Source organism: Capsicum annuum, chromosome 4 (assembly GCF_002878395.1).
Source record: "Capsicum annuum cultivar UCD-10X-F1 chromosome 4, UCD10Xv1.1, whole genome shotgun sequence".
NCBI classification, from domain to species: Eukaryota; Viridiplantae; Streptophyta; class Magnoliopsida; order Solanales; family Solanaceae; genus Capsicum; species Capsicum annuum.
In genome coordinates this window covers 8,661,696-8,675,850 of record NC_061114.1, presented here as the reverse complement: position 1 = coordinate 8,675,850, position 14,155 = coordinate 8,661,696, and the positions used below count along the sequence as shown (strand labels likewise).

The 14,155-nt window shown below is 33.6% G+C and overlaps 2 protein-coding genes across 2 annotated transcripts in view; both read right to left on the bottom strand.

The window, feature by feature from the left end:
• LOC107868335 (putative serine/threonine-protein kinase) overlaps positions 1 to 4,378 on the bottom strand; it is a gene marked incomplete in the record, with an annotated part of 9,468 nt that extends 5,090 nt beyond the window's left edge. Inside the window, 2 exon segments of the mRNA XM_047410647.1 lie at positions 1,049 to 1,217; positions 4,186 to 4,378. Of these exon segments, the coding sequence (XP_047266603.1) occupies positions 1,049 to 1,136 (88 nt within the window).
• A 3,069-nt stretch (positions 4,379 to 7,447) lies between these two features.
• Positions 7,448 to 11,987, bottom strand: LOC107868336 (stem-specific protein TSJT1). Its single transcript, XM_016715007.2, has 4 exons — positions 11,610 to 11,987; positions 10,134 to 10,374; positions 8,863 to 8,983; positions 7,448 to 7,679 (listed from the first exon to the last, which is right to left on the bottom strand). The coding sequence occupies exons 1-4, from the start codon at positions 11,819 to 11,821 to the stop codon at positions 7,492 to 7,494; spliced, it is 762 nt and encodes a 253-aa protein (XP_016570493.2). The 5' UTR covers positions 11,822 to 11,987; the 3' UTR covers positions 7,448 to 7,491.
• Positions 11,988 to 14,155: the final 2,168 nt, after the last annotated feature.

The following is a 14,155-nucleotide window of genomic DNA, read 5'->3' as shown; positions in this document are numbered from 1 at the left end:
GAGGATTCGACACGGGTGCGGTAACATTTTTGGAGAGTTCGAGCAACTCATGAAATCATGTTTTTCTTTTGAACTGTACCTATGTGAGCTTTGCGAAGCATAACTATAAATAGCAAAAAGCAATATCCATTTTGACGTGGTTGTAGCATATTTTCTAGACATAGAAAACTTCGTATTAATATAAACTAGAATTCTACGAGGGCCAGCTAGCATACATTTTGAAACTCGATGGATAATGGATGTCGGATGGCCCCCTCTACCTTTCCAAAATACCAGGTTTCGGTTTGCAGCCGGATTCAAACGATGTGCATCTAACCCACACATCACAAATGACGCTCTTATCACTAAGTACAATCCCGAGGGGCAAATAATAATATAGAGAAGTTTTTATTACTGATAATTCACAAACAACTGTTAAATAGGTTTCTTCAACACCAGGTTAAACCAACTGTTAAAAGCAACGTTAAAAGCAACTCGTGAGGACCAACTGTTAAAAGCAACGTTATATCGGGGTCCAACACCAGGTTAAACCAAGAAGTAAAATGGATTCGTCTCTAATACCATGATAAGCAATGGACCTTGGGCCTAACTCAACCCCAAAAGTTAGCTTATGAGGTGACGATTTTCCATGACCATATAAAGAGACCAAAAACATCACGAGTTTCTTCAACTGGAAAAGGAAATAAAGGGTGACCAACTTCCCAAATACTGCTATAAACGAGATAATGTTCAGCGCGTATTCAAGATGGTCCATAAATTACAGAAAGCAGGTCAATTAAGTTTAAAATAAGCAACGATTCGTGAGCTTGAGGCGTTAAAGAGCTCGTATCCACTAACAATGGATGTAAGACAAAAATGAACCGGAGTGATTTACAGAATGCCGCAACAATCATGATAAAACGAAATGCCACATACAGATCAACCAGCTATAGAGAAATATAACGGTTAACGCTGAAGGCGATATATGAAAAATTCATCAAACAACTACACAAATTATTCAACCCAGAAATAACTACCGCTAATATCGATGAATCAAGTATGCACCAACCTGCAGTATCTTGTGTATCTTGATGAGCAAGATCAGTACTACCTCTTTTCTGCTGCTTAGTTGACGCACCAAAGCAGCTGCAATTCATTTCAATCTACTATAGTAGATTCCTTACTTGACCATAATGCCTCTTGAAATGAGAATTATATGTTAGCAATCCACAATTTTTCTGCGACAAGTGAAAACAGTCACTGTAGTAAAAATATCGAAATGGAGCAGAATGGATATCGAGGAACCATATAACTAACACCAACTAATTTGGGATTGATTACAAACTCGATATTAAAAGAAAACACATTTTCATTACCAAATATATGGTATGCTACTCATGTAAACTATTGAAATTTATGCACTCCGCAGTTAAATGTATTAGGTTTCTTTTGATCAAGTATGAAGGAAACAATTTTTTTTTTGATAACCGTGATGTCTGGGCCAGCTTGCAAGCACCTCGACTAATTCCACGAGATACCTGCAACCTCCCACCTCCGACCAGCAACAGGTATCAGGTATCATGTAACTCTGTCCAGCAAGGCTAGAACATATGGGAAGAAATCACCTAATGTTCGACTCTGTTGGTATGAAGGAAACAATTTTTATTTTTTTTGATAATCGTGGTGTCTGGGCCAGCTTGCACGCACCTCGACTAATTCCACAGGATACCTACCACCTCCCACCTTCGACCAGCAACAGGTACCAGGTAACTCTATCCAGCAAAGTTAGAACAGATGGGAAGAAATCACCTAATGTTTGTCTCTGCTGGTATGAAGGAAACAATTGGGATAACTTGTGAAAACGTGATAGTTTTGCTGTACTTTTGACCATTAAGTCTAATTGCTTTAAACTTAATTGATCAAACGGTCAAAAACACATCCAAAGTCTCCCGTTTTTTCGAGTTTCCCACCTCAACTATCACTAACTATTTATCAAAACGCACTTCAACTAGTTATAGTTTTGTTGTGTGTTTGACCATTAAGTCTAATTACTATAAACTTAATTGACCATAAGGATCAAAAACACATCCAAACTATCCCGATTTTCGAGTTTCCTACCTCAACTTTCACCAACTATTTATCAAAACGCGTCTCAACTAGTGATAGTTTTGTTGTGCTTTTGACCGTTAAGTCTAGTTACTTCAAACATAATCGATCACCAGGATCAAAAACACAACCAAACTATCCCAGTTTTTCGAGTTTCCTACCTCAACTACCACCAACTATTTATCAAAACACACTTCAACTCGTGATAGCTTTGCTGTGTTTTGACCATTAAGTCTAATTACTTCAAACTTAATTGATCATAAGGGTCAAAAACACATCGAAACTATCCCTTCTTTTCGAGTTTCCTACCTCAACTATCACCAATTATTTATCAAAACACACCTCGACTAGTTATACTTTTGTTGTGCTTTGACCATTAAGTCTAATTACTTCAAACTTAATTGATCATAAAGGCCAAAACACATCGAAACTATCTCGTTTTTTCGAGTCTCCTGCCTCAACTGTCACCGACTATTTATCAAAACACATCTCAACGAGTGATAGTTTTGCTGTACTTTTGACCATTAAGTCTAATTGCTTTAAACTTAATTGATCAAACGGTCAAAAACACATCCAAAGTCTCCCGTTTTTTCAGGTCTCCCACCTCAACTATCACCAACTATTTATCAAAACGCACTTCAACTAGTTATAGTTTTTCTGTCTTTTGACCGTTAAGTCTAATTACTTTAAACTTAATTGATCAAAACGGTCAAAAACACATCGAAACTATCCGCTTTTTTGAGTTTACTACCACAACTATCACCAATTATTTATCAAAACACACCTCAACGAGTGATATTTTCACTGTGCTTTTGACCGTTAAGTCTAATTACTTTAAACTTAACTGATCAAAAAGGTCAAAAACACATCAAAACTATCCCCTTTTTTCGGTCAAAAACGCATCGAAACTATCCCCTTTTTTTGATTTTCCTATCTCAACGATCGCCAACTATTAATCAAAACACACCTCAACGAGTGATAGTTTCACTGTGCTTTTGACCATTAAGTCTAATTACTTTAAACTTAATTGATCATAAAGGCCAAAATACATCGAAAGTATCCCGATTTTCGAGTTTCCTACCTCAACTATCACCAACTATTTATCAAAACACACCTCAACTAGTTATATTTTGTTGTGCTTTTGACCATTAAGTCTAATTACTTTAAACTTAATTGATCGCAAGGGTCAAAAACACTAAGTTGCTCGGATTCTTCAAAAATTTGATGGGGTGCGGGTTGGATCCTTCAAAAGTAGTACATTTTCAGAGGATCGGACACGGGTGCAGCAACATTTAGCAACATTTTTGGAGAGTCCGAGCAACTTAGTAAAAACACATCCAAAGTACCCTCGTCTTTCGAGTTTCCTACCTCAACTATCACCAACTATTCATCAAAACTTAATTGATCACTTGGGTCATAAACACATCCAAAGTATCCCGATTTTTCGAAATTCCTACCTCAACTATCACCAACTATTTATCAAAACTTAATTAACCACAAGGGTAAGAAACACATCCAAACTATCCCGATTTTTCAAGTTTCCTACCTCAACTATCACCAACTATTCATCAAAACTTAATTGATCACAAGGGTCAAAAACACATCCAAAGTATCCCGGTCTTTCGAGTTTCCTACCTCAACTATCACCAACTATTTATCGAAACTTAATTGATCACAAGTTTCCTACCTCAACTATCACCAACTATTTATCGAAACTTAATTGATCACAAGGGTAAAAAACACATCCAAAGTATCCCGGTCTTTCGAGTTTCCTACCTGAACTATCACCAGCTATTTATCAAAACGCACCTCAACTATCAACTGTTATCTTTTCCTACCTAAACGATGGTGATGTTGACATTTCATGTAGCAAAAAGGAACAACCGATAGTTAAGATGTATCATACTTAATAGTTCAGATATGAAACTCGAAAAATTAAGATACTTAAAAGATGTAACTTTTATCATTAACATGGCACAACAATTTTTAGCAGCATAAAACACACACACACACCAAAATCAAGACATCAAATTGTAATAAGCTAAATCAAGATCCTAAATAATAATTCATATATATAGAGAGAAAGAAATTGTTACATACCTTAAAATTTTTGGACTTTGGAGCTATGAAAATGAAGAATTTTTTGAGTATAGGAAGAAGAAGAAGAAGGTGGAAAAAAGTGTTTGTCTATGATTTTTTTCTCCATTTGTTGTCATGTGTGTAGAGAGAGAGAGAGAGAGAGGTGTTTTTGATAGTGATGGATAGATGATGCTTTTGCTGACACTCTATCATATGTTGTGTTTCTTTAACTAACCTTCCTTAATTTCTCACTTTCACAACTACTTACGCCAGCCCCCACCCCCACGCCCACGCTATATTAAAAAAAATTAAATTAAATTAAAATTACCTCTGAACGGTTCGAAATGAAGCAAAAATATTCTTCGTTAGTTTTTTGAGTTAAAAATATAAATTTTTAGGTCAAAGATATACCTCTATCTCTAACGGAATGACACCTAGCATGTCAGCTGGATAAAAAGCACCGCTTGAATAGTCCATGTCAGCATCTACGTGGGAAGTTACTGACGCTCATATGGACTGTTCGAGTGGTATTTTTTGTCCATATGGCATGCTTGGTGTCATTCCGTTAGAGATAGGGATATTTTCGAGTCAAAAATTAAAAAAAATGAAAGCAAAATTAAAACTATCTCTGAACTGTTCGAAATAGAGCAAAATATTCTTCATTGATTTTTTGAGTCAAAAATATAATTTTTTAGCTCAAAGATATACCTCTATCTGTAACGGAATGACACCAAGCATGTCAGGTGGACAAAAAAATCACTTGGAGAGACCAAGTCAGCGTCCACGTGGGAAATTCCTGACACTGACGTGAACTGTTCAGGTTGTGTTTTTTTGTCCATGTGACATGCTTGGTGTCATTCCGTTAGAGATAGGGGTATTTTCGAGCCAAAAATTTGACGAAAGGGTATTTTTTAGCCAAAAAACTAATGAATCCACGTCAGCATCTATGTGGGAAATTTCGAATGCTGATGTGGACTGTTCAAGCGGTGTTTTTTTGTCCACGTGAAGTGCTTGGTGTCATTCCGTTAGAGAGGGGTATTTTCGAGCCAAAATTTTAACGGAAGAGTATTTTTGAGCCAAAAAACTAAAATATAATATTTTTGCTATATTTCAAATAGTTTAGAGGTATTTTTGGCTCTTTTTTAAATAATAAATAAAATGTTTCACCCAATTTCAGTCATGAATTCAAGTCGTGAAAACAGCATTTGACAGAAATGTAAAGTAAGTGTCGTATAATAGATCTTTGTGATTCACCATTTCACTGAATCTCGTGCGTAGTGAAAGTTTTAGTGCCCTAAGCTACTAAACTTGAATTCGCAATCCCATCAACCCCCCCCCCCCCCCTTTCTTTTTTCATATGATTTTCTGTATCAACATTTGAATCAAGTCTGATTAAATCTGAATTCATATTACTGATCCCCTCTTTTTTTTATTTTACCACGTAATCTTTGACATTGCAACACCTCCCACCCCAGACCTTAGCTCTATGAAAGAATATATTACTGTTGAAACACACAAAAATTAAAATCTTAAATTAAAAACTATGTATCGATGGTATGATACCTCATCCTTTTTTTTTCGTTTTCACCTATTTATTTTTATAGTAGTATTGATCTACTAAATTCCGATTATATTTGAATTAGCATTAAAGATCCATTTTTGAGACACAATAATTTTAATTAGACTGAAATCTGATAATTCTAATTAATAGCGGAGGAATTTCAACCATTCTATAATCTTATTAATACATATATTTGATACTAATATTTAATAAATATGAAATGATTAAATTAATTTTTTAAATGTCTTACATAATTTTTTTAGATTGCGACAGAACATATTTAATAACAACGCGGAATGTTCCTATTTATGATAATCACATTATAAAAGTCATACTATTATTGATGGGGACATAATCACCATAATTAGGTGGTCATTTGGTGGTTTTAAGTACCCCACATATTTTCTAATTTTCTAATTACGGGTCCAACATTACCATTTGTGACTCAAATTAATTAAATTCAATTAAAAAAATTGTCTGAACAAAATTCAAAGTTTTTATATTATAAGATATTGTTTACCATTGGATAATCTCTCATTTTTAATATTATAAGTTTCACTTCCCAGGAAGAGCAAATTGTTTTTTTTTACACTATTACCCTCAGATTTTATTGTTGTTCATCCGATTTTACATGTTTCTATGTTGCGATGGTACATTCCCGATGCGTCTCGTGAACGTAGATGGGACTCAGTTCAGTTGGATGAGCGACAGACGTCTGTGAAGGAACCAGTGCTCATATTAGGATTCATCCTCAAATTTTGAATTCGAGGGAATAGAAAAACTTCTACCGGTAGCACCATCCCCAAAAAAACAGAAAGAATGGAAAAACTTCTATCGGTAGCGCCATCCCCAATAGGTCATGCAGTGCGTGAATTCAGAGAATTTTGAGTTCAAGGAGATGAAAAAACTTCTACCGATAGCGCCATCTCCAAAAAAATCGAGGAAATAGAAAAACTTCTACCGATTATGCCATCCCAAAATGACCTTGCAGTGCGTGAATTCAGAGAATTTCGAGTTCAAGAAAATGAAAAAACTTCTACTCCCAAAATGACCTTGCAGTGCATGACTCGGAGAATTTCGAGTTCAAGGAAATGAAAAAACTTCTACCGGTAGCGCCATCTCCCAAAAAGCCGAGGAAATGGAAAAACTTCTACCGATCATGCCATTGAAAAAACTTCTACCGGTAGCGCCATCTCCAAAAAAACCGAAGAAATGAATAAACTTCTACCGATCATGTCATTCCAAAATGACCTTACAGTGCGTGAATTCAAATATGACCTTATGACCTTACAGTGCATGAATTCAAATGTAATCAAAATCAAAAAGGAAAAATACTCTTTCCATAATACCCTTTTCTTTTTCTTCCAAAAGTTTTGATTTCTATAAGCTCAAAATTAAATTAAATTGTTCATATATTTTTTAAATCAAGCCTAATATTTATTAATATTGAAATTTAATGATACAACAAAGGAGTATATATAAGACAGTTAGACACCCACTACTCATAGAGGAAAAGTAATTGCACTTAACCTTTTACTTTTAAAAAACATAACTAAATATAAAACAAAAACAAAAACAAAAAAACAAAAAAACAAAAAAAATCCCATCTAGGTACCTCATATCAATTTACAAAGCTAAGGCCCTTTTGGAAAATATTAAAATTACAATATGGAGACAAAAACATAAGCAATATTACTATTAAACAATCCCTTTTTTTTTTTAAAGTCAAATTTAAATAAAAGACCAAAGATCTTGAGCAACCAGGACTACTGGCCCCAGGTAGCCCAATTTGCTGCACTACCAACTCTTGGCATACTATTAACTTTAGAGTAAACATCAACTTTGAAATAAGCTCCACACATTGAACCTTCACTATCAACTCTTGGCATTGCTTTCATCTTGTAACTTGGATGTTCAAAACTCTTTAATCCTGTTTCACTATGGTACATGCAACCTACAACAAACACATCGATTGTACTCGAGATCAGAGACCAGAGATGAATCTTCATATAACTTACGAGGTCGCAGAAATTCAATAGTTTTAGCTCAGAGTTAAGACAGTCGAAAACACAACAATCATACGCAAGATAAAGGCGAATTTTCATATAACGTGCGAGTAAATATAAATGCAGTAGTTTTAGCTTAGACCATCAAAAGCACATCCATCATACCCGAGACAAGAGGAGAAATCATGCTCGAGACCAGAGACCAGAGATGAATCTTCATACAACTTACGAGTTGACATAAATGCAGTTGTTTTAGCTCAGACCATCAGAAACACATCAATCATACTCACGACCAGAGACCAGAGATGAATCTTCATATAACTTACGAGTTGACATAAATTCAGTTGTTTTAGCTCAAACCGTCAAAAACACAGCAATCATAACCGAGATTAGATGGGAATCTACAAATGACTTATGAGGTTGCAGAAATTCAGTAGTTTTAGCTCAGACAGTAAAAAAACACATCAATCATACCCCGAGACTAGAGGTGAATATACAAGTGACTTAATTATGAGGTTGCAGAAATTCAGTAGTTTTAGCTCAGACAGTAAAATACACATCAATCATACCCGAGACTAGAGGCGAATCTACAAATAACTTATGTGGTCGCAAAAATTCAGTAGTTTTAGCTTAGACCGTCATATCATATATGCATTAAGAAATCTACTGAATATATATGTTTTGTTGCTAACCTATTTCCAATTCTACATAAACATGAAGTCATTACTGAAACCTACAAATTTTCAAATCTTGAATTTGCCCCAGAACCTAATGACTATCTCGTAATCCCTAATCGTCTATACACTATAGTATTGTTAACTTGTTTCCAATTCTACATAAACTTGAAATCATTATTGAAACCTACACATTTCAAATCTTGAATTCGCGTCAGGACCTGATGACTATTGAGTTTCGAGTATTTTCTAATTGTCTATATATATATATATATATCGTATTGTTAACTTGTTTCCAATTCTATACATGTGTGTTGCATCATCCACACATGACCAAAGTCGATGCAATTTATAATTGTTATATTCATCATGCACGTGGCAAACTAAACTAAGCTCCCACTATATACGGAATCCGAAAATGAAATAGGCAAATAGTTTTAAAGTTTCAGATACATACCAGCTGGGAAAGGAGCAAATGATTTGATACAACTTGCTTTAATATGATCAACATTATCAGATATCATCACAGATCCATCAAACGCTATGCCCCAATAAAGCTTCACTTTTTCATCACCACCCTATTCATACAACAAACACCATTCATGATATTAATCAAAATATATACATATATATAATGACCTAGTAAAAAATACAGTTTTTATACTATCCGGTTACTCCAACTCTTTAAAAATGTGAAATTTGTAATCTTAAAAACGAGCTATATTGCTCGGAGTCATCAAAAACGTGCCACATCCATATCGGATCAACTAAAAATGCATAGTTTTAAAGGATGCCAACACGATTTTGAAGAGCCTCGAACAGCATTAGACAACAATAGGTAAAGATGACCTAATGAAGCAAACATTCAGCTTTACCGCGACGTTGACAGTATATATAACTTAAACTTATTAACATTAAAATACACTTTGTGTTAACATTATGAACTTAAAGTTACATTACACTATCAGTATAAGAAGCTTTTAATACTATCCGGTTACCCCAACTCTTTAACAATGTGAAATTTGTAATCTTAGAAACGAGCTATTTTGCTCGGAGTCTTCAAAAACGTGCCACATCCATATCAAATCCACTAAGAATGCATACTTTTAAAAGATGCCAACACGATTTTGAAGATTCTCGAACAACATTAGACAACAATAGGTAAAGAAGACCTAATGAAGTAAACATTCAGCTTTACCTGACGTTGATAGTATAACAACAACAACAACAACATACCCAATGTATTCCCACATAGTGGGGTCGACGTTGACTGTATATATAACTTAAACTATTAATATTAAACATATTTGTAATCTTAGAAACAAGCTATTTTGCTCGGAGTCTTCAAAAATGTGCCACATTCATATCGGATCCACTAAAAATGCATAGTTTTAAAAGATACCAACACGATTTTGAAGAGTCTCAAACAACATTAGACAACAAAAGGTATTAAAAATCACCTAATGAAGTAAACATTCTTTATCGGTTAAGATATAAAAAAGGGTAGTCCGATGCACTAAAGCTCCCACTATAGTACAGGGTCCAAGGAAGGGCCGGGTTTATTGTATTGTATGCAGTCTTACTTGCATTTCTACCAGAGGTTGTTTCCAAGGCTTGAACCAGTTACCTCCTGGTTATGGAGACAACTATACCAGTTACTCCAAGACTCCCATTCTTTACGGTGACGATATATATAACTTATATTGAAACATTATTAAATATACTTACTAGGGCAACAAAGACTGTATGAGCCTTGTGATCATAGATGACAAATCCAAAGCTACCTTCGAGATCCTTGAGGACTTGATGGGCCGGGTATGGGCCTCTATCACGGAGGGTTCGATAGGCCTCGCTTACAAGCATGGCCTCATTAAAACATTTTGAAAGCCCATAATGCTTGTTCAGTTCACATAGATTGTTCAAATTTCCCAAGAAAATGCAATATATGTCATTCACACCACAGAACAACCTACAAAAAAAGCAAATGTATCATACAAAAAATTCATAGGCAAAAAATAAATAAAATGTAGTAAGTAAAAACGGCAAGTTCAAGAACAAATGACTTAAATTTGGGATAACAATCGTAGCTATGGTGCATCAAAATGCTATGTTGCTCGGACTCTTGTCACGAGTCGGATCCTTAAAAAGTAGTGTATATTTGGAGAATCCCTACAACTACTTTTTTTTTGGAGAGTCCGAGCAACTTAGTCAAAATGTGTGTTCTGATCACCTTTGCATAGGAAATGAGTTCTTGCGTACACTTTATCCTCCCAAACCTCACTTCCCCAAACCTCACTTTGTGGAAATATACTGGGTATGTTGTTGTTGTCCTATGCCGCCCCATTGACACTTCTAACCACAACAACAACATATACAATAAAATCTCATATGTCCCGCCTCGCCCTATTACCATCTCCAATCCATTTATATTTTATCCTGTCCTGCCCTGTCCTATTGACACCTCTAATAACAACAACATACACCATAAAACCTCAAGTAGACTGAATAAAAGATAAAGCATCTTTTAACAATTCAAATTTTAATAAAAGATCAAAAACGAAAAAGATCAATATCCAACAGGCCTCCTTTTAACACTCCAATTCATTCAAATTTTAATAATAAGAGGTCAAAAACGAAAAAATATCACTTGAAGAAAAGACAAGCCTCCTTTTAACACCTCTAATCAAATTCAAATTTTAATAAAATTCTAATCAAATTCAAATTATAATAAGACGTCAAAAACGGAAAAAAATCAAAATCTACCAATAGAGTTTGAAGAAAAAGACAAGACTCTTTTTAAGACCTCTAATTAAATTCAATTCAAATTTTAATAAGAGGTCAATAATTAAATTCAATTCAAATTTTATCATAAAATGTCACAATGTCGTAGGAACAAAAGACAAGCCTCTTTTAAATCCCAATCAAATTCAAATTTAATAAGAGAAAAAAAAAAAAACGAAGAAAAAGATCAATACCTCTGCATAGTGTTTCTGCATAGTGTTATGAAAGACTCTTTTAACACCTCTAATCAAATTCAATTCAAATTTTAATAAGAGGTCAAAAATGAAAAAGATCCATACTTACATCATAAAATGTCACAATCGTATGAACAAAAGACAAGCCTCTTTTAACATCTCCAATCAAATTCAAATTTTAATAAGAGGCAAAAAACAAAAAAAAAAAAACGAAGAAAAAGATCAATACCTCTGCATAGTGTTGTATGAAGTTGGACGATTAGAATAAGCCAGAATAGCCTTGTCCACAAATCCAATAGAAAACCCATTATTTGAATTTGTAGACAAGAAATTCTTCAAAGTTTCTTGAGGTGTTGCTGCTTTAATTGATGCTTGCAATGATGCTGGACTTTGCAATTCCTTTGGTGGATCAACCACACCATTCTTGAATATTGCCAACATTTTTTTTTCTCTAAATTTTTGAAAATAGAAATAACAAATTAAGAATTGAGAATTATGTTGAATTAGGTAGAATAGACAATGAAATAATTTGTGATTTGTTTGAGTATTTATAGGGGAAAAAGAAAAGAAGATTGGATTAGATAAGAAGAGACAAACATGTCAGAGTTATCCATTAAAGAATCTTGAAATTGAAGGTAAATTTTAATTTTTATTTTATTTTTTTAAAATGTCATATGGACCATTGATTTTTTATTTTTTATTTTTAATTATGGAAGGATGATAAGAGAGATGATTTTATTGACAAACTATTGAATTTAGGAAAACTTAAAAAGATAAAAAAAATCGTGGCATTAAATCTTTCGCTATGTGCAGAATTTAGGAAAAAATTTGACTACAAGAATTCATTATGCGCAGTTTTATCTTATATTACTGTAACTGACTTCTTAATGACATGACAATTTTTGTCATCACGAGAACATAAATTTAAGGGTGAGAGGGTAATCGAAAAACGTCTTTTATCAGAATAATGTTGTATACACATTTAAAGATTTTATTTATGAAATTATATCAATATATTATTGCTATTGAATATCATGATTATAGAAATTCTCCTTTTCGATTAACATATTTTATATTTATAGTTAAAATTATTTTATATATTATTTAGTAATATAAATGATTAAGTGAAGAAAAAGTGAATATATGTGGCAAATACGTGGAATTGTTTATTATTAATTAATAATAAGCTTAATCTTATCCATAGCCACACCCACATTTGAAAAAAATGATTTTGACAAATGGTTGGTATCTTCTTATTCAAATTTGTATTCTTAAAAATAGAAAAATAATTTATTAGTTGAATACTAATATGTATATCGAATATCGAATCAGAAATCAGAATGACTTTGACATAAACTTTATTAAATTTAAATTTAATCAGAGCACTACTTTCAAAAGACCTTATAATATGCAATCGGAATTTAATCGAAATCAATGTATTTATCTTTTTTTTTGTTTACTCTTTCCTAATAGTTTCTATCATTTTTGTTCTCTTGATAATTCAAATTCACAAACTTAAAGTTGAAAATATTGATATTTATCATCCGAGTAACTCGCACTTGTCCATCAATACGAATATCCATCCGAGAAACCTACTCTTGATAACTCGAACTCACAAACTTAGAATTGAAAATGCCGGCACTTAGCATTCAGGCAACTCACTCTTACTCATCAACACGAATATCCATCTGAGCAATTTATTCTTGTCCATCAATACGAATGTACGTATATCCATCCGAACAACTCATTCTTGTCTATCAATACGAACATTCATCCGAGCAACTCATCTTGTCCATTAATACGAATATCCATCCGAGCAACTCACTTTCGATAACTCGAACTCAAAAACTCAGAATTGAAAATGTTGGCACTTAGCATTCGAGCAACTCACTCTTATCCATCAACACGAATATCCATCCGAGCAACTTATTCTTGTCTATCTGTACGTATATCAATCCGAGCAACTCACGCTTGTCCATCAATACGAATATTCATCCAAACAGCTCACTCTTATCCATCAATATAAATATTCATTCGAGCAACTTACGCTTGTCCATCAATACGAATATCCATCCGATCAACTCACTCTTGTCCATCAATACGAATATTCATTCGATCAACTCACTCTTGTCCATCAATATGAATATTATATTCATCTAGCCATTCGATAAACTCACTCTTGTCCATCCATCAATACAAATATACATCCGATCAACTCACTCTGGTCCATCAATACGAATATTCATCCTATCAACTCACTCTTGTCCGTCAATAAGAATATTCATCTGAGCAACTCACTCTTATCCATCAATACGAATACTCATTCGAGAACTTACACTTGTCCATCAATACGAATATCTATCCGTGCAACTCACTCTTGTCCATCAATACGAATATCGATCCGAGCAACTCACTCTTGATAACTCGAACTCACAAATAAGTCGCTCTTATCCATCAATATGAATATTCATCCAAGCAACTCACGCTTATCCATCAATACGAATATCGAATGATTTTTTTTATTTTTTATTTTTAAAATGACTTGAGTTTGACACGAATCCTAGTCAGCAAATCTTTCTTTTATTGGATAAGATTTGTCTACTGTTTCTTTATGACAATTGTACATTACTTTTTTAGTTTAGTGGGCCTATATTCTTTTCCTTTTTAAAGAAAATAAAAGATATTCCTTTCATTTGTTTTTTCTTCAGTGCCTAATATTCTCTCTAAAATTGTAAAAATAAAATAACTATTTTAATTGTCGTTTTGGTTTTCAAA